This window comes from Ochotona curzoniae, unplaced genomic scaffold, assembly GCF_017591425.1.
Source record: "Ochotona curzoniae isolate NIBS_2020 unplaced genomic scaffold, NIBS_Ocur_1.0 patch433, whole genome shotgun sequence".
Taxonomy (NCBI): domain Eukaryota; kingdom Metazoa; phylum Chordata; class Mammalia; order Lagomorpha; family Ochotonidae; genus Ochotona; species Ochotona curzoniae.
Window position 1 is genome coordinate 644,526 of NW_024467010.1, and position 20,322 is coordinate 664,847.

Genomic DNA, 20,322 nt, shown 5'->3' on the forward strand with positions numbered 1-20,322 from the left:
CCACCTTTCTCTGTGGGGTCTCTTCAGCTTCCTGGGAAGTGAGGAGCGTGGGTTTATATCAGTGACCTGGCCCGTGTGGGTGGTTTCTGTAGCTTTTCTCTGTAGGTGAGGCTACGGTGTTGTCTGAAGTCATACAACGCCTGGGGAGCTGTTACTTTGTTTGAGCCTCTTAGATTGAGCTGGAAGGAACCTTGTTCTTTTAACCCAGATAGATGTGCTTGCTTTGTTTGCCCTGTGCACCAGGTGGCCCTATGCCCTTCTTTTCTGTGGGCAGGACCATCAGGAATGCAGGGGTTGCTGGGAAGATAACCCTGAGGGGTGTGCTGGTGCTGTCTTCTGACAGTCGGCCTCGGGCCTGTGTTTATGACCCAAGCCCGGGGTCCTCCTAGCTGCTACAAGCCTTTGTTCAGCTGCTTGGAGTTGGCAGTAAGCAGTAAAATCTTGGGTCTGGCACTATGGCTGAATGGGTAAAACCTTCCCTCGTAAGTGCTGGGATCCCCACATCTCCTGGCTGCCGTACTTCCCATCCAGCTCCCTGCCTGTGGCCTGGGAAAGCAATCGAGGACGGCCCAAAGCCTTGGCACCCTGCACCCACGTGGGAGACCCGGAAGAGGCTCCTGACTTTGGACTGATACAGCTCTGGCCTTGTGGCCGCTTGGGGAGTGAACCAGCAGATGAAGGATCTTTGTCTCACCTTCTCTCTGTAGGTCTGCTTTTCCAGTAAAAATCTGAAAAAAGAAAAAAGGTCTGAGTTACACAGAAGGAGAATGGAGATCCATCCACTGGTTGGTTCACTCCCTAGGTGCTGGGCCGGACTGAGGCTGTGAGCTTCTTTTTGGTCTGGCACTTGGGTGGCAGGGGCCAAACATTTGAGTCATCCTCTGCTACTTTTCCCATGCCATTAGCAGAGATCTGGATGGGAAGTGAAGCAGCCAGAACCGACACCTAGCTTTAGCTGCTATGTCACGACACTGGCCTTTTGGTGGGCCTTTATGTGTAGTCCATATTCACTCTAAAAAAAATTTGACTTTTTTGAAGGATTTATTTGACAGGCAGTGACAGGGAGGAGAGAGGGAGAAAGCCAGTTGCACAGAGATCTTTCGTTGCTGATTCACTGCCCAAGTGGTCACAAAAGCGGGTTGTGTGGTACTGCGGCAGGGCGTCCTGTGTAGGTGCAGCTTCTTGCTTATGTCCAGGCAAAGCAGAAGCTGGCCCCATTCCTTGGGCCCATGCACGCATGTGGAAGATTCAAAAGAAGCTCCTGGCTCTTGACTTCAGTTCAGCTCAGCTCCAGCCATTGCAGCCACTTGGGGGAGTGAACCAGCAGACAGAAGATCCCTCTGTCTCTCCTCTCTGTAAATCTGATAAAAATAAATATATCTTTTAAAAATGTATGTGTCTATTTGAAGCATGGGGAAAATCCCCTATTTATGAGTTCCCCAGATGTCTGGAGCAGCCAAGCTGGACCCTCCCCCGGGTGTCATAGGGGCAGTGAGCAGTAAAGCACTGCAGCCAGGGACCTGGGTTTGACGGGGAGCCGCAGGCTTCGAGCTGGCACTGCAGCATTTTACAAGTCAGTTGAAATCTTTGGTAGAGGGTGCTGATGGGTTCTTGCTGTGGTGCAGTGCATGGGCCTCCCACCCTGTAGTTGGCATGCACATGTCAGAGTAAGGGCTGTGATTCCTGATGGGGGGAGGTCATGGTGACCCCTCTTCTAGAGCTGGCCCTGACAGCCTGAGTCTTTGGGGGTGGACAGTGCTGACTCTTGAGCCAAATCAACACTTCTTGGTTCCTCATCCCGTTTCCAGTAGCTGTGGCTTTGGTCTGGCCTGATGTGTACAGCATGATGCACCTGTGGAAGGAGAGGGCGGCAGGGTCCCTGCCTCCCGGGGACCGGGTTGGTTGTCGGCTGGGAGGTGGGTAAAAAGGGAGGCTGTGGCTCTGGAAATGGAAGACTGCAGGGGTGAGGGAGTCCTGCTGGCCGTGGGCAGGCCTGGCAGGGTGCTGGGTAGAGGGTTGCCAGTCCTTGCATGTAGAGAAGCCACAAAGAGAGGGCCTCTGGTAATGCTGCCCTGTGTGGACAGAGGGAGGGGTCTCTGCGAACTGTGACTCACTCATCAGGGGGAACACATGCTGGCTTAGCTGTCTCCAGAGGTTTCTGCTCAGAAGCTGTGAGTGACAAAGTATTCCTGTAGCCTAGTTTTGGTCACAAGGGATGTGGGACAGTGTTTGGGTGCTCTGTGCCGTGAAGGCCTCACTCCTGGGCCAGGGGTTGCTGGGCTTTCCTGGCATGCTGCAGGGCCACGGGCTGAAGGGGTACTCAAGCCCAGCAGGGCCCTGCCAGCTGCTGGCCACAGGCAGCACTGCGCCTCGGGGCCCAGCCTCACAGGGCATTTAGGTAGTTTGGGCACCACCTAAAAACGCTGTCATACAAGCTGCAGTACAAACATTCTTTACACCTTTCACACCAGAAGAAGCGTTCCTTCTCAGGCTTCTGATTTCACTGTGGGTGCTTGCAGGTGCTTGGGACCCTGCCGTTACTGTTCTGCACACATCCAGTCATTCTGTAGACTGGCAACCACCTCCTGCTGTGCTGAGAGGCTGGGGGCTGCGCTGACCAGGACAGGGCCTGGAGGATCCCGTCGTGGAGGGCTTGTCAGCCAGCGGTCCCGGGCTGGGCGGGTGGGGGACTGCTCTGGCCTGGGCCCCTGGTGCGGCTCTGTCTCTGCTTGGTGTCACCCTCCTGCCTGCTGCCTCGCCTGCAGTCCCAGTCCCAGCTCACTCTGCCCCTCTTGCCTTGGCCTCGCTCTGTCCTCAGGCGGGCAGCTGTGCAGGATGTGCAGTGGGTGCTCGCTGGGCATCGTGGTCTTGAGGAGGAGCTCTGGTGTCTCTCTGTCGCTGCCCTCTTTCGAATCCAGTGCTTTGACATGCAGATGTTGCTTTGATCATCATTGGTTTTCCTTTCTGATTCGTGAGGGCTACAGAGGAAAACGTAAGATGCCTGTTTACTCTTTCTGAACTTGACTGACCCTGTACTCACCATGCTGTCTAAGCTGTTGTCATCCTCTGCTGAGGCAGAGCCTTTGCTCTCTGCTGCTCTACCTGGGCCTCTGGTCAGCCCAAGGTCGGCCTGGGCCCCTGGACACTCACCTTTTCGGTGTTTCCATGCTCGCCACTTTGGGAGGCCCTATGACAGGAAGTGAGCTGTCCTGGGCGGTGACCAGCACCCCCAGCCTGGCAGCTTTGCAGCTGTGTCGGCTGTATACTTGCCTGGAGGGTGGAGTTGATTTACCTCCTTGAAGAAGCTTTGGTGAGCACAGCGAGTTAATATTTTGTAATAACAGATGAACTGGGACTTTGGATAGTGTGGTAGGCCCACAGCAATCACTTTGTGTCCTTAGGTGTTGCAGCGGGGCATGGTCAGGGTTCCAGGCTTCTCCCAGCTCCCTTCAAGACTACAGACACAGGGTGGTGGGGTGCATAGCATAGCCCTGCCTGTGGACAGAGTTGGAACTTCCTGAGGGGAAGTTCAAGAGAGGTGGTCGCCATGACCTGGAAGAGCTGTGGCGGAGCATGCTGAGAGTGCGTGGGTCCTTTCCCTTCTGCCCTGGCGCAGGCCACTTCAGCTTACCCGGTGTGTGCCCTCTAACTCGGCCTGAGCCCCAGCCAACAGGGCTTCGCTCCGCTCAGCTCCAGGGCTTCCTGCCACTGCCTGTGCCCTTGGCTTCAGATGGTGTCAGCGGCGGAGAGAGGTGCTGGGGCGAGCATTTGCAGGAGAACGTTGTTGAGACTGTGTAGCTTCCCATTGGGCTGTTGGCATGAGGTGTGTTAATGCGTATGGTGATGGACCTGGAGGACACTGCTCTCTCTGGCGGGCTGTGCACAGTGGGGTGCTTTTATAGATGGCTTAGGGCTGCCTGCAGCTGGAAAAACCCTTGGCGGGAATCCTCAGGCTGCTTTGCCTGCTGCTGCAGCGTGGTGAGGGACAGGGTGGCTCCCGATGCAGAAGGTGGTGTCCCTGCTGGAAACTGCTGTGCATTCCCACCTGTGGGTCAGATGGGCTCAGCACTGGCTGTCCTGGGCAGGAAGCAGGGTGTTCTTCACAGTGGTCATACCAGGCTCCGAGGAGGGGTGTTTGTTGCTGAGACTTTGTTAGAAAAAGATATGAACCACAAACTATTGAGTATGGTCAGCCCAGCAGATTGTGGGAGATTGGCGTGTGGAAACAATGCTGTCCAGTAATTCTCCGGCCAAAGCCCGGGTCATGGCCAGCTGGGCCTGAGTCGGATGCACTGGGGGTGTCTGTGGGTCTTCCTGTGGGGAGCTTCCCGCAATACGTTGGGGTCAGCAGCTTCTGCTGCCCAGGAGGTGGTGGTGCCCCCTCACCCATGGGGGTCTTCCTCTTCTATCTGCATGTGCCCTTGGTTTTTGTGGTTCTTCTCGGAACCGTCTCCACTTCCCGCAGCTGCCTCTGTCCTCCCTTCCTTTACCCCACAGGCAGCCCTTCCAGGGCTTGAAGTGTGTGTGCGGTTGAGCTTGCTGTGTCTTAGCTGAGTCTCTAGTCCCGTGTCTGGAGTCTTACTGCTCTTGCCCACTGCCAAGGGTGTGGGCCTGGGGGCTGCTTTCCTAAAACACTGCAGTAGAGTCCTTGCCCACATTTGGGCACTTGGTCCTTGCTGGAGGGCGTTCAGCAGAGCCCCTATTTGCCCATTTGCTGCCAGCAGCACTTCCTTTGTGCAGAGGAACAAGCAAGAATGTTGTGAGATGTTGTATGGTGTCCTTGGGAGGGGGTTGAAGTTGTCCTGATAGAGGCTGCTGGCGTAGAATGTGTCTGGGTCCTGCAGTTCCTGACCCTGGGAGCTAATGGTGCTGGTGGCCTCTGGTGGGCGGTCCTGTGCCTGGCAGCTCCCAGGAGGAGCTCCGTGTGGAGACTGGCACCAGCCTACACCTGTGACTGGACAGGCTGACCGAGTGAGGACTGGACATGTGCGCTGCTCTCGGGGAAAGATCTTGGACAGCATCTGGGACAGCCAGTCGTTTGGGATTGGATGTGGCATCGGCTGACCGGCCCAGGGTCACTGGATGCCTCAGTCCTGTCTCAGTCCCCCCTCACCGCTGTCTCGGTGGCTGTGCTTGCACCGGTTTGTGTCTCATTCTCTAGCACCCCTAGCAAGCAGCACCAGGAACAATGAAACACACAGCTGTGCTTCAGATTCCTGTCTTCCCATGCGCCTGCTCAGCTGGCCCAGCCATTCTGTGTGGTGCTCCCCACCTCAGCCACCCCCGTAGTATGTGAAAAGATGGTGAGGAGAAGGTGGCGCGGCTTATCCATAACCATGCTCTACTTCTTCCTGGCCTGGCCTGTCAGGGACTGCTCCATGATGGGGTCAGCTTGAACTCTGGAGGTAGCCTGGTGCCTTCCAGTGGGCCCATAGTGCCTGCAGCTGCCATGCGCTGCGGCTTGAGACCACATGGACAAGAGCTTGTGCTCTGTGGGGGCAGTGCTGTGTTTTGAGGAACTTTTCTAGAGACAAGTGTGATAATTGTGAAAGTAACTGTGATGGGAAAGAATGCTTCCTACCAGCCGCCTTGATGTTGCCTGGTGCTTGTCCTGTTGTCCTGGCCAGCCCCAGGGGCTTCCTGGGTGGTCCCAGCTAGGCAGCAGCAAGTCTGTAAGCCCTTGGATGCAGTCTGGATAGTCCTTGCTATCTTCTTTTATCTATCTGTTTGAAAGGAGGAGTTACAGAAAGAGAGGGAGCAAGAGACTGACCTTCCACCCACCGGTTGACTCTCCAAATTGCTGCAACAGCTGGAACTGGACCAGTCTGAAGCCAGCAGCCAGGAGCTTCTTCTGGGTCTCTCATGTGGGTGCAGGGGCCCAAGTACATGGGCCGTTGTCTGTTTCTTTCCCAGTCACAAGCAGAGAGCTGGACCAGAAGTGGAACAGCCGGGTCGTGAATCAGCGCCTGAATGGGATGCTGGTGCCTTAGCTTGTGGCTTTACCCTCTGTGCCAAAGTTCCAGCTCTAGTCAGGATAATCTGTCCCAGAATGCCCACTTTGGTGATGGGCTTATGGGAACATTCCTCCCCCATGGCCCATTTCTTCACTATTTCCTTCTAGTGATATGGGTGCCTGCTTCCTGGAGGCCCGGTCTCTCCAGGCCTCGTGCTGACCCTGTGGGGCAGTCCTTGTTGCTCTTGGGTGACTCTTGCATTACTGCCCAGGGCTGAGGTCCTGTCTGCTGCACAGCAGCCAGTAACTTCCACTTGCAAGCTACGTGGGCACGTCTGCCTATCCATGATGGGTGAAGAGGCATGTTGATGTGTGGGTGTGCCAGGTTCATGAGTCAGTGTGTCTCATTTTGCTGTTTAAAAAAAATTCCCTCATGGGCTGGTGTTGTGGTATAATAGCATCCATATGCCTGCTGGTTTGTGCGTGGCTGCTCCCTGCTACTGACCAAAGGCTGAAGTACTTGGGCTGCTGCCACCCACGGTGGCAGACCTGGATTGGCTCCTGGCTTTGGCCTGGCCCATCCCTGGTAGTGGCAGCCATTTGGGGAGTGATTCAGTGGGTAGAATATCTATCCCTCCCTCCCACCCTTTCTGTAGCTCTTTGAAATAAAAAAATTATTTTTAAATGTTTGAGATTTTACTCCATACATGACTTGTCAGTGTTTAAGTGGAAGCAGCACATCCCCTTGACTCTTAAAGCAGAATGAGCCCTGCCCCTGCCTGGGTGCTGCTGCGCTGTGGCTGGACTTCTCCCTGCGTGGCTCCTGACCCTTGCCTAGCAGGAAGCAGGGCTCACAGGGCGTCTCAGAGAGCCAGGAGACAGGACCACGTTGATGTTTCTTAGACATTTCGTGGAGCAACTATGGCGGGAGTGTGCTCGGCACAGGTGTGGCCCAGGCAGCGTGCAGCCCTGCTGTGTCACTTGCTCTGTGGAAGTGCTGGCTCCTCTCCTGTCCCTGACTGTCCTTGCAGGCAGCACACTGCTACTCCTGCAGTCATGGCCTGAGGTCTGCACAGCCGCAGAGGCCCCGTGCAAGCCGTTCCCTGCACACTGACCGTCCTGGGAGGACTCTGCAGGCTGCTTACAGTTCTTGTGGTGTCACCATGGCCCCTGAAGACAGGAAATTATTGATTTATTTGGTTCTTTTTAAATGTATTTGTTTTTACTTGAAAGGGAAATTAACAGAGAGAAAGATCTTCCATCTGCTGATTCACTCCCCAGTGGCTGCAGTGGCTGGAGCTGCATCTATCCGAAGCCAGGATCCAGGAACTTCTTCTGGGTCTCCCACGTGGGTGCAGGGTCCCAAGGCTTTGGGCCGTCCTCTCCTGCTTTCCCAGGCCACAAGCAGGGAGCTGGATGGGAAGTGGAGCATCTGGGTCATGTACCAGTGCCCACATGGGATCTTGGTGTTTGCAGGTGCAGGATTAGCCACCTGAGCCGTTGTATTGTTGTTGCTAATCTCCAAGGGGAGAGTGATGTGCTGTGTTCTAGGCTTTGATTAGAGGGACACCTCATTAGGGTCATGATTGGACTCCTGGTTCCTCTTGTGTAAGGCCCATTGACTTGGCACCGGACTTTAGGAACTGTGATCCACATGGTGGCGTGCCTGATGAGTGGTGCTTTGGTGCTTGGCTGAGCTGCTTGTTCTCTGCTGCTGCTCATGTTTGCCCCTGGGAGCCTGCGGCTGCATACTTGGTGAGTTCTCAGCCTCGAGTGTTTGAGTCTGTGATGGGAGTTCATGGCCTTCCCCTGTACCTGTGGGGCTGCAGCCACTGCTGCTTGCCTGCCTGCCAGGCCACCTTCATGCCAGCATGGACGTTGGGGCCTTTGGTTCTGTTTTTGGGGGATAGGATGTTGGTGCAGAGTACTGAGAGTCTAGTCAGTTCGTGGCAGGAAGACCCTAAGTCCCCTCTAACACTCAACTTCCATCGTGTCTCTCCTTATCATTCTTTCTATAGGTACAGTGTCTGTACTTCCTGCACTGTTGGTTTTATTTAATCTTGCATGTATTTCTTTATTTTTATTATTATTTGAAAGGTGGAGAGTGTAAGACGGGAGGTGGGGGAATTGATTAATTGCTTGATTTGCCATCCATTGATTCACTCCCTTAATGGCTACGGTGGCAGGGCTGGGGCAGGCTGAAGCTAGGAGCCTGGAACTCCATTGGGGTTTCCTCCATGGGTAGCAGGCATGCAAACACTTGGGCCGTTCACATTAACAGGGAACTGGAATGGCAGCTAAGAAACCAGGGCTCTGACTGGTGTCCATTGGAGATGCAGCGTCGCAGGGGCTTAACACACTGCACCCCGACACCAGCACCGTATCTCACCTTACAGTTAAGTGAGTTCACATTTTGGAAGTGACCAGAAAAGAATGTAAAATTTCAGTGTACCTCAGTCCTGATTCACCAGGTGCCTTGATTTCTTTTCCTTTCTTTTCTTTTTTTTTTTTTTTAAGATTTATTTATTTTTATTGCAAAGTCAGATATATACAGAGAGGAGGAGAGACAGAGAGGATCTTCTGTCCACTGATCATTCCCCAAGTGACTGCAACAGCCGGGGCTGAGGCAGTCTGAAGCCAGGAGTCAGGAGCCTCTTCCAGGTCTCCCCTGTGGGTACAAGATCCCAAGGCTTTGGGCCGTCCTCAACTGCTTTCCCAGACCACAGGCAGTGAGCTGGATGGGGATTGGAGCTGCTGTGATTAGAACCGGTGCCCATATGGAATCCTGGTGCATTCAAGGCGAGGACTTTAGCCGCTAGGTCACAGTGCTGGGCCCGTGGCATATATTTTATTGAGCATTTAAATACCCATTAGCACCCTAGAAAATGAACACTTGCACACTTTATTTATCTGCTGTCTGAGGTTTTTATTAGTCAGTTATATTTCATTGACACTGTATATTTGGTTGTCTCATTTTTATACTTTTTATAGAAGGCTTATTTATTTATTTATTCATTTGAAGCAGCAAGAAGGAGAAACAGAGCAAAATATATTTTATATACTTTGTTCACTTCCCAAGTAGTTAGGGCTGGCCGAGGCTGAAACCAGGAACCAGGAGCTGCATCCTGACCTGCCATGGCCCTTGCACTTGGCCTTCACAACCACAGCGTCGTGTTGCAGCACAGTGACGCAGTGTCTGACATGCACAGTGACGCAGTGTCCGACACGCACAGTGACGCAGTGCTTGTTCCGACACGCACAGTGACGCAGTGCTTGTTCCGGCACGCACAGTGACGCAGTGTCCGACACGCACAGTGATGCAGTGCTTGTTCCGGCACGCACAGTGACGCAGTGTCCGACACGCACAGTGACGCAGTGCTTGTTCCGGCACGCACAGTGACGCAGTGCTTGTTCCGGCACGCACAGTGACGCAGCGTCCGACACGCACAGTGACGCAGTGCTTGTTCTTACGTGCCTTTTCATCTGCTTGAAGGCCAGAGTAATACAGAGAGATCTTCCACCCACACTTCATTCCCCAAATGCCAACCTCAGCCAGGCCTGCGCCAGGTTGGGCTGGTGGCCTGTGCCTCCATCTGGCTCTGCAACGTGGGAGGCGGGGGAAGGGGTCCTGAGTGCTTGCCTTTGGTCGGCCTCCCAGGAGCCATCAGCTGCAGTTCAACAGGAAGCCGGTGGCCAGGACTGCCAGCACTCTGTTCACGGAAGTCGACACTGCAAGTGTTTGTTTAGTTTACTCAGCTACAACACCTGTCCCTGCAGAATGGGTGTGCTTTGTGTGGAGTTGGGATAACCTCAACAGCTATGGCCCAGGTACAGTTCCTAGTGCTACTTCCCTTTTGGGAAGTGGAGATGGGCTGTGTCTGTTGGGGTGTCAATGCCTGAGCTGACCTGTGCACAGCCAAGGCTCACTCCATGCTGTGGGCTGTGCGGCCACCTGCTGGTTCTTGCTGTCTGCTCCCTGTCTTCCGTTGCTTGTGTGTCTTGTCTTGTCAGAGGATGTGCTGTATAGCTTGCCTTCTGTCTTGGAACCCACTTTGCTGTGTCTCGGCCTGGCTCGGCCGCTGAGCGTCTTGGCAGCACACTGTGCTGACTCTGTGTGCCCCACTTGTTCTCGGGGGTTTCTTCCTTTCCAAAGCCCCGATTTCTCATGCTGATTAACAAGCACAGGTACAACAGTTAAGGTCCACACTTAATTGTGTTTTATTTTTTATTTATTTTTTTTTTAAAGATTTATTTTTATTATTTTTTTCATTGGAAAGGCAGATGTACAGAGAGGAGATACAGAGAGGAAGATCTTCCGTCCGATGATTCACTCCCCAAGTGAGCGCAACGGGCCGATACTATGCCAAGCCGAAGCCAGGAGCCTCTTCCGGGTCTCCCACGCGGGTGCAGGGTCCCAAAGCTTTGGGCCGTCCTCGACTGCCTTCCCGGGCCACAGGCAGGGAGCTGGAAGGGAAGCGGGGCTGCCGGGATTAGAACCGGCGCCCATATGGGATCCCGGGCATGCAAGGCGAGGACCTTTAACCACTTGCACCACCGCGCCGGGCCCTGTTTTATTTTTTTAAAGGTCATTTATTTTTAGGCAGTTACAGAGAAAGAGAGGGAGAGCGGAAGGAGGGAATCTTCCTTTCCCGCTTCTCTCCCCAGATGGCCACTCTGACCACAGTTGGACCAGGTTGCTGCATTGTGTGTGTGCTTGCTCTGGCCAGCCTTGCCAGCACTGGTTGTCTGTACCTAACCCTAACCGTGTTCATCCGCAAAAATAAACATACACACTCTGTCTGGTTGCTTCAGTCTGGCAGCAGGAAGATGGCCAGGGGCGCTGTGTGCGGTGCTGAGGAGCTGAGGACGGGGCCTGAGGAGTGAGGGTGGGGTGGGGTTGGGGTGGCACAGCAGAAGGCTGCACAGGAGCAACTTGCACTTGGCAGTGTTCTGCGTGGCGCTCACTTTCGTGTGGCACTTGGTGGGCACTGTTTGACTCTCACCTCTCTTCTTTGTGTCCATCAGTATGACGCCGTTCCCATTCAGTCCAGCGTTGTGTTATGTTCCTGCCCATCCCCATCCATGGTGAGGACCCAGACTGAGTCCAGTTCAGCCCCTGGTGTCCCAAGCGGTGGCAGCAGGCAGAACCCCACCATGGATGGCACCACAGCCGAGTCCCGGCCGAGTGCCACCTCCTTGCAGCATGCTGCCCAGCCACCGCCTCAGCCTCGGAAGAAACGGCCGGAAGATTTCAAGTTTGGGAAAATTCTGGGCGAAGGCTCTTTCTCGACCGTGAGTATCTGCTGCTGCCGTCTGACCTGTCGCAGTGCTTGGAGCTGGAGACTCAGGCCCGGGTGGGTCATGGGCATCCTGGAAGACCCCTACCATGGCAGTTCCGAGAAGTGGGGACCCAGGCTGCTGGTGGACGGGAAGCTCTGGAAAGCATTTCTTACTAGTTTATGGTTTTTCTTAAAAAATGTAATGAGTCTACCCTGACGTGGCAGCAGCAAGTCCCCTGCTGTGTCCTCAGGCCGCTTGGCAAGGCCTGGGAAGCCCCTGTGTGCACGTGCCTGCTCAGGTCTTGGGGAACACGGAATGACCTTTGCCCCGGGCGTTGGCCCACCTTGTAGCCTGCACACTCTGTCCCGCTGCACAGCTGTCACGTCACATGCCTGGGGTTCCCTGTCTGGCATTGTTTTCTGCTTGAGGAGCAGCTTCTTGGCTAAGAGGAGCACACAGAGCCATGCTGGCTGCGGCTGCCTTGTGACACCTGCTGCCTTCAGGATGCAGCCCCAGTTGGCCTCCCTGGAAGAGCTGGTCCTTGCCCTGGTCTGAGCTGGCTGCTCTGGATGGGGAGTTCCAGAACAGCTGAGCAATTTTTTGTTCAGAAAGCAGGTGTGAAAGTTGCATTCTTTGCCTTTTTTACCTTTATGAAATATTAAAAGATTTATGTGGAAGACAGAGTGGCAAAGGGTGAGGGAAAGACAGGGAAATCTTCAATTCCCCCAAATGTTTACTCCCCCAAATGGCTGTGACAGCAGGTCCTGGGAGGTGAAGCCAGGAGCCAGAAGCCGCAGTGCCATCTTCTACGGGGTGGCAGGGGCCGAAGGGCTTGAGCCACCTGCTGCTTCCCAGGCGCACAGTGCCGCTGAGTCAGAAGTGAGTCAGCTGGGGTCACACTGGACCCTCCTGAGTGACGTGCGCCTCTCCTGCTACAACACTCACCCGTAGGACTTTTTCAAGATTTATTTAATTTTATTGGAAAGTCAGATATACGGAGAGGAGGAGAGACAGAGAGGAAGATCTGTCCACTGATTCATTCCCCAAGCGGCCGCAATAGCTGGAACTGAGCCAATCTGGAGCCAGCAGCCAGGAGCTTCTTCTGGGTCTCCTCTGAGGGTGCAGGCTTCCAGAGCTTTGGGCCATCCTCCGCTGCTTTCCCAGGCCACGGCAGGGATGGGAAGTGGAGCAGCCAGGACACAAACCAGCACCCATATGGGATCCTGGCACGTGCAAGGCGAGGATTTAGCCGCCAAGCCGTTGTGCTGGGCCCAGACCAAGGTTTCACAGGGCCTGTGTCCTCTGCCCCTGGGCTGTGCTGCCCTCTTGCAGGAGCCTTCTGAGACACCTTTGATTACACTGGCTCCTGTGCGCGAGCTGCCTGCACTGTGGCCTGAGTGTGGCCGGGAGCCTGGGCTGCTTCCAGGCTGGCGGCTCAGGGTGCCACTTGCTTGTGCACAGTGGTCTTTTTATGTGAAACGCTGCTGGGCTGCACTCTGTCCCCAAGGGACTCTGACTCCAGGGCTCTGGGGGCGCCTGTTAGGGAGTAAGGGGGCCTTGAGGGAGGGTGCTGGGCTCCTCGGGACGGGACTCCAGGAGGGCTTTCTGCTGCTGGGCAGTTCCTGTGGCTGTTTATGGTATTTGAGCTTTTCAGTGAGTGAAGTGTGTGGTAACAATTGGCCTAAAGCCAGGACCACTTTATACACTGGCCATGTACTCAAGGATGTGTTCTTGAAGTTCTGTCTTAAAGAAATCCTCAGTGCACGCGGTAGGTGCTGTTTGCCACGTGTTCTGCTCCTTGCAATGGCTGTGGCAGTCTGCAGGGTTCCTGAATTTACGCTTTCATGGCATTGTGAGAACTACTGGCAGCTGATGAAGAAAGGAAACTGCTGATAATATGAGAGTATATTAACACACACGTCGGATTTCAGGAATTGTTGATGTGCCTGCACACTGGGTGGGGTGGGAGGTTGCGTGGTGTCACAGAGGTACTTGGGAGACTGGGGTGGCATGGCTATTACAATGTCTTTTTTCCCCCTCCCCTCCCCCCACCAAACTCCCTCCTGCCCCGCAACCAGGTTGTTCTGGCTCGAGAACTGGCAACTTCCAGAGAGTATGCTAGTAAGTACTGACTCAAGTAACCGTGGATGGTGACGGTGTGTGTGTGTGTCAGTGTCAGGAGCTGCCTGAGCAGTGTGTGTGTGTGTGTGTGTGTGTGTGTGTCTGTGTGTGTGTGTGTGTGTGTCTGTGTGTCTGTGTAGGCGCGCCAGCCTAAGCTGTGTGTGTGTGTGTGTGTGTGTGTGTGTGTGTGTAGGCGCGCGTCAGGAACAGCCTGGGCAGTGTGTGTGTGTGTGTGTGTGTGTGTGTGTGTGTGTGTAGGCGCGCGTCAGGAACAGCCTGGGCAGTGTGTGTGTGTGTGTGTGTGTGTGTGTAGGCGCGTGTCAGGAGCAGCCTGGGCAGTGTGTGTGTGTGTGTGTAGGCGCGCGTCAGGAACAGCCTGGGCAGTGTGTGTGTGTGTAGGCGCGCGTCAGGAGCAGCCTCTGTGTGTGTGTGTGTGTGTGTGTGTGTGTGTGTGTGTAGGCGCGCGTCAGGAGCAGCCTGGGCAGGTGTGTGTGTGTGTGTGTGTGTGTGTAGGCGCGCGTCAGGAACACCCTGGGGTGAATCAGGGTTGAGGGCACTCTTGGTTTCTGACACCGAGGAGCCAATGTGTGCAGTGTTTGGAGAACTTTAATGGTACCACTTTCCTTTATGAGCTGTTTTTACTCTGTCATTTTCGATTGTAGTAACTCACTTCTCTCTCACCTTAAGTTAAAATCCTGGAGAAGCGGCATATTATCAAAGAGAACAAGGTTCCATATGTGACCAGAGAGCGGGATGTGATGTCGCGCCTGGATCACCCCTTCTTTGTTAAGCTTTACTTCACTTTTCAGGACGACGAAAAGCTCTGTATCCTTTGTGTGGTCAGCGCCATGACCTCTTGCTGGACTCCCACCCGTGCGTCTGTGGGACTCTTTGGGTTGCTGCTGTCCCCAGAGGCAGCGAGCAGGGCTGAGGCTCCTGAAGTAAGAAGGGGACCACACTGGGCAGCTGGACAACGATCCTAGCCCTCCTTCTGCCCCACTCAGCCCTGAGGGAGGAGTCTGGCTGCTATTGGAGGGTCCCGGGAGTGACTCACAGGAGCCTGAGCAGTCTGCTGGTCCTGGGGCTGCTGCCACCGCCTCCCCCTCCCCCTGTGGCCGCTTCTGTGTGCTCCCCAGGACTCCCCAAACTGCTGCTCCAGCAGGGATGCGCGTGACCTCACACCAAGCCCTTGTGGCATTCCTTTTTTTTTTTTTTTAAGATTTATTTATTTTATTACAAAGATTTATAGAGAGGAGGAGAGACAGAGAGAAAGATATTCCGTCCGATGATTCACTCCCCAAGTGAGCACAACGGCTGATGCTATGCTGATCTGAAGCCAGGATCCAGGAACTTCTTCCGGGTCTCCCATGTGGGTGCAGGGTTCCAAGGCTTTGGGCCGTCCTCGACAGGTTCGCAGCAGGCTCTGCCGACTGTCTTCTGGTGCCATCTGGGTCCTTTCCTTCATCTCCATCTCTGTGCTAGTGCTCATGAAGCAGCCGCCAGGGCCCCTGCGTGTCTGTTGTGTGTCTCTCCTCCTGGGCTGTCCTGACCCCTGCTTTCCTGTCCCTGCTTGCTGGCTGCTGTTGGCTGTGGCAGAATCCCACGGCTCCGTGTCCTCCCAGAGTGACAGGTGGAGAGACTTCGGGTCTTTGTTAAGTAGCTTGTTGCAAAGTCCAAACTACTGCAGGGTTCTGAGGGCGCACTCACCTCCACAAGGATGGGCCCAAGACTCCTGGTGCAAGCGGAAGGAAACAGTTTGCGTGAAGGCATTGCCTGGCTGTTATGCTGTCCTCCATTGCGCTGTCATGTCACTGAGGCAGGAGGGGAGCATTCATTTGCCTATTGCTGCTCTTGGGCTTACAGGCAAACCTGCAACTCCCAAAACAGGCGCAGTGCGCTGGAGCCTAGGGACATGGCCACAGCAGCTTGAGAATAGGCATCCAACTCAGAGCCTAAGCAGCTGGGTCCCTCCTCCCCCAGCCCTGGGGAAGGCAGAGGTAGCCGTCAGCTGTGGTGGTTCGGCTGGTTGGTTCCGCTCAAGCCAGTGTACACATGCTGTCCTTGTGATGTTCCCAGTGCCGGGGAGGGACAGGATTGCCACATTAGGCTCAGGAGGCTATGCCTGGTCCTGTCACCTTTGCTTTGTGACCTGGGGTCAGTTGCTAGGCTTTCTGGGTCAGTGCCTTGTGTAGGCATCTCCCCCAGGAATTCCTGGCCTGCAGGAGAGAGCAGTGTGCCCTTATGCTCGCTGACCCAGAACCTTGGTTGCTACAGGAGAGGTAGCAAGTGTGCTGAGAACTCACAGTGGGCTGAAGAGACATGAGGGGCTCGCCTGGGATGAGAGAGCAGTAGGCTGGAACAGTAACCCTGAGCATGCACTCATGACTTAGTGAGGTGAGATCGGGGATGCCACTTCATGGCTGATTGGGCTCCTGGTGAGGCTCTGGCCGTCTCAGTGGAACTGCCCATCTGGCCTTGCCGTTGAGGTGATCATGATCATGAGGCATTGGACGAAGAGGCCCATGGGTGTGGGGACAGGGTACGATGAGGAGAGCCTAGCATAGACCCTTTGCATTCTCTGAGGAGTGTTTTGTTTATGGTTCTGGTTCCTGAAGCAGTTATCACACTGTGTCCAAGGTGAGAGGGCCTGGTGGTCCTCCTGCCGGGTTGGTCCTCATTGTCTGAGGCCTTCAGCTCCTTCCTTGCTGTGGGGTGATGGTGCATCAGTGGGCAGGTCAGTCAGAGCCCCAGCTCTGCTCAAGGCCAGCAGTGACTTGTGTTGGAGACTGCCAGGGAAGATTAGGAATCTGGGGGGATGGCTGCCAGACACATGCTTTCTGGGAGACGCTTACGTGGGCTTTAATCCTTGTGAGTTTTCAATCCTCTTGGCAAAAGTCATAGAAATGGTACAGCACTGCGGTCCTGGGCAGCAGAGGGCGTGTCCCGTGTCTCTCCTCAGCGAGTGCCTTACAGATGGAGCTGAGGAGTTGACACAAGGGCTTGTCTCTCAGGAAATGTGTCACTTGTGCACAAAGGAGCATTTGTAGAAGGAGGAGGCACAGGGGTAGGCTGTGGAGAGCCTCAGACAGGGTTAGCCAGCAGCTCCAGCTCTGTGCTGACACTTGGATGTCGGAGACCCCGGCCTGCTCTCCTGAGGCCGCTGTCACTTCACATGTGTGTCTGGACTCTTGCTGGCTGCTTGTGTGTTTCTTGTAAACTCATTGCACATGCGTTTTACACTTAATAGTTCTGCACACACATGTACTTGACGTGTGCTTGCAGGCTAAACGTGTGTCTGTGTGTCTTGTGCGCTTGCTGGCTGCACACGCATGCCCACGTGCTTGCTAGTTGCACACGTGTGCCTGGTGTGTGCTTACAGGCTCCACACGTGTCTGCTACGTGTCTTACACCCTTGATGGCTGTGTACGTTAGTCTGTTGTACCCTTACTGCACACGTGTGCCTGCTGTGAACTTGACTGCACAGGCGTGTTTACCTGTGACCAAGGCTGCAGGTCCTGCTGGGCGCCTCTAGTGGAACTCTCTTGATACCTCTGGGGATGGTGTGGTCCAGGGTGGCTACCAGGCTGAGAGTGCTGTCCGTGTTCTCCAGGGACTGCGTCAGGGTGCTCCTGGTAAGGCACCCCATGCTGGCCCGAGGGCTCAGAGCTGGCCTGGAGTGCTGGCACAGCCAGGGACCAGGAACTGACTCCTACTTTCCTTGGCCACAGTATGCACTTAGCATTGAGGTGGAAAAAGTTTTTTTTGTTGGGCTGTCAAGGCTAGTGCTTACAAATGCTCTTCCTTAACTATGTAATCAGATTTTGGCCTTAGTTATGCCAAAAATGGAGAACTACTTAAATATATTCGCAAAATTGGTTCTTTTGATGAGACCTGTACAAGATTTTACACTGCTGAGATTGTGTGTGCTCTGGAGTACCTGCACGGCAAGGGCGTCATCCACAGGTAACTGGCCTCGGGCGGCCTTGGCAAGTCACTTCAGTCACCAGGGCAGGACTTCAGGACTCATTGCTTCAGTTGATGCCATCGCTGGGGTTGGCTCTCTGGGTCTGCCATGTCTGACTCTGTGCAAGGCGGGAGAGGTACCAGATGGTACCTCACTATGGGAGCTGCAGAGGGAGAGACCAGAGACAGGCAGCTCTGGATGAGTTGAAATTCACCTTTAAGTGTTGGAACAGCAGGCAGCCCAGGTGTCATTTTTGTCATTTTGTCAGTTGTAGCTTTTTTGTGTACTTCTCCTGTCTCATTTTCTGTTAAAGCCCTATTAGAAGTGTTTCTAAACCCTTTGTGTATGAGTCTGTAAAGTGGTGTGTGTAGTCCACACGCCTGCATGTCCTTTTTTGTCCGTGAATTTGGGGTTGTGCTTCTGGTTGGCCCTGCCCATTGGTTTGCTCATATTCAGCAGTGCCCAGGGGTGTGGTAAGCCTCTCTTTTAAGTACTTCACTTCCCATGTGAATTCTTTTATAGGGACCTTAAACCAGAAAACATCCTGTTAAATGAAGACATGCACATACAGATCACAGACTTTGGAACAGCCAAGGTGTTGTCTCCAGCGAGCAAGCAAGGTATGTGAGTTTCTAAGCCCAGAGAGGGCTCAGCTGTGTACTGGGGCCTGCTTCCAGCCCCTTGGGAGTGCACTACTCCCGAGCGTGTGGGGCCTTTGCTGCTGAAGGCAGGGGCTGGGCTGTCTCAGGCGAGGGTCCTGCATCGGGGATCTCTGTATACAGAAAGGAGGAGAGATAAAGAGGAGGATCTCCCATCTACTGATTCACTCCCCAAGCAGCCGGAATCCAGAACCAAGAGCCTCCTCCAGGTCTCCCACATGGGTGCAGGATCCCAAGGCTTTGGGCCGTCCTCAACTGCTTTCCCAGACCACAGGCAGGGAGCTGGATGGGAAGCAGGGCCGTCAGGATTATAACCAGCGCCCATATGGAAACCCGGCGCGTGTAGGGCGAGGACTTTAGATGCTAGGCCACCGTGGCAGTCCCTTTATTATCATTTTAAAGATTTATTTTCTTACTTGGAAAGCAGAAATTATAGAAAGGGAGGTAGGGAGGGAGAGGTCTGTCAGTCTGCTTGTCCATTCTCCAGGTGGCCGGCAGCCGGCAAAGCTCCGGCGCTTGCTCTTCTGCTTGCCCAGGCGCGCTGGCGGGGAGCGTCATTGGGAGAAGGGCTACCAGGAGTCAGAGCGATGCCCACTTCCGTAGTCAGACCCTGAGAATTCCCTTGACTTTCTCTCTGCTGATTTGATGCACCAGGTTTTCATTTGCATCTCTTCGGTTCTTTATGTAGTCGAATGGCTTTCATTGTGTTTGGCTCTATGATTTCTTCCATTTTAGAATTCTTTCTTTTTTGTAACATCATTCAGGGATAGAAATGATACCATGTTTTTGTTTTTTTGTTTATTTTGTTTCTAAATTCACTTATTTTGAAAGTCTAGGTTGCAGAGAGGGAGGAATGATGAGACAGAGATCTTGCAAGCCTTGGTTCACTCCCCACATGGCTATGACAGCCAGTCCTGGGCCACGCCCGATTTAGGACTCAGGAGCTTCATCTGGGTCTCTCCAGTGGGTGGCAGGGTCACAAACACTTAACCATCTTCTGTTGCTTTTCCCATGCTAATTGCAGGGAGCTGGATTGTAAGTGGAGTTCTGGGACAAATTGGCACCCATGTGGAATGCTGACGTGCACTACCCACAATGCCTGCCCCAGCCGTGGTCTTGGCATGAAAATGGTTTACTGAAGGGACCAAGGCTGTGAGCCTCCCCGGGCCTGGGCGCAGGACAAGGAACGGGCAGCCCAGGGCGCTGTGACTGCTGTGTTGAGGTCTGGGCCTTCTGTGCCCCAGGCTGCTCGGTCAGCCACTTGGCAGCTGAGGGAACCTCTTGGTTCTTGGCAGCACGAGCATCTCCAGCGAAGAGGGGTTCAGTCTTGTGTGTGCAGGGAGTTGTGCATCCTGTGTCGCAGGTACCAGGACCAGAGGCGGCAGAGCCTGAGTCTTGCTCCTTCTGTGGGCCCTTAGTTCCTGAGGGCTGTCCCTGCGTGACTATGACTTGTCTGCTGTGTGTTTTAGCAACTCAGTTCTTTTTTTTAAAAAACAACACTTTTTTTTTAAGATTTTATTAAATTTTTTAATTGGAAAGGCAGATATATAGAGCGGAGGAAAGACAGAGAGGAAGATCTTCTGTCCATTGGTTCACTCCCCAAGCGGCTTCAATGGCTGGAGCTGAGCTGATCCGAAGCCGGGAGCTTGGGGCCTCTTCTGGGTCTCCCACACGGGTGCAGGGTCCCAAGGCTTAGGCCTGTCCTCCACTGCTTTCCCAGGCCACAAGCAGGGAGCTGGATGGGAAGTGGAGCTGCCAGGATTAGAACCGGCATTCATATGGAATCCCAACATGTTCAAGGCGAGGACTTTAGCTGCTAGGCTACTGTGCCAGGCCCAGCAGCTCAGTTCTTACTGGTAGAATAGACATGTCTCTGTCCTTTGGGTGCCCCATTCTTGTGGGGCTACTGCCTGCAATGATGGGTGAGTAAGATGAGCTGTTTTGTAGGCATGTAACAGGCGGGAAGGGCCAGGAAGGAGGGGCACAGTATTCTAGGACCAGCAGATGTCCGTGAGTGGAGGGCCTTGGAGGCAAACCCGCAGGCACTCTGCCATTCCACCATGGGTAACCAGGCTGTGCTGCCAGGGAGGTCTGGTCCACCCAGTTGAGGCCACGCTGTCTGTGGGATAAGCCGTGCTGGGGCTGCTCTGCTGGTCCCTGATGGTCCCTGGAGGCATCTCTGAGCATGACCTTCTGTTTCTCCCTCTTCCCAGCCAGGGCCAACTCGTTCGTAGGAACGGCGCAGTATGTTTCTCCAGAGCTGCTCACGGAGAAATCAGCCTGTAAGAGGTAACCAGCTTCAGTCTGCCCTCAACTTCTTCCTCCTGTGGCTAGGAAGCTTTTGA

General features: G+C 54.3%; 1 protein-coding gene across 3 annotated transcripts in view; it reads left to right on the forward strand.

Moving 5' to 3' along the window:
- LOC121167932 (3-phosphoinositide-dependent protein kinase 1) overlaps positions 1–20,322 on the forward strand; it is a 51,226-nt gene that overhangs the window by 9,766 nt on the left and 21,138 nt on the right. For 2 of the 3 annotated variants that reach the window (XM_040997661.1, XM_040997660.1), the window contains exons 2-7: positions 10,979–11,245; positions 13,312–13,354; positions 14,042–14,179; positions 17,173–17,317; positions 17,841–17,938; positions 20,191–20,266. In XM_040997661.1, the coding sequence (XP_040853595.1) occupies positions 10,979–11,245; positions 13,312–13,354; positions 14,042–14,179; positions 17,173–17,317; positions 17,841–17,938; positions 20,191–20,266 (767 nt within the window). The remainder of the gene's footprint in view (positions 1–10,978; positions 11,246–13,311; positions 13,355–14,041; positions 14,180–17,172; positions 17,318–17,840; positions 17,939–20,190; positions 20,267–20,322) is intronic. The other variant, XM_040997662.1, reaches the window with a different exon arrangement.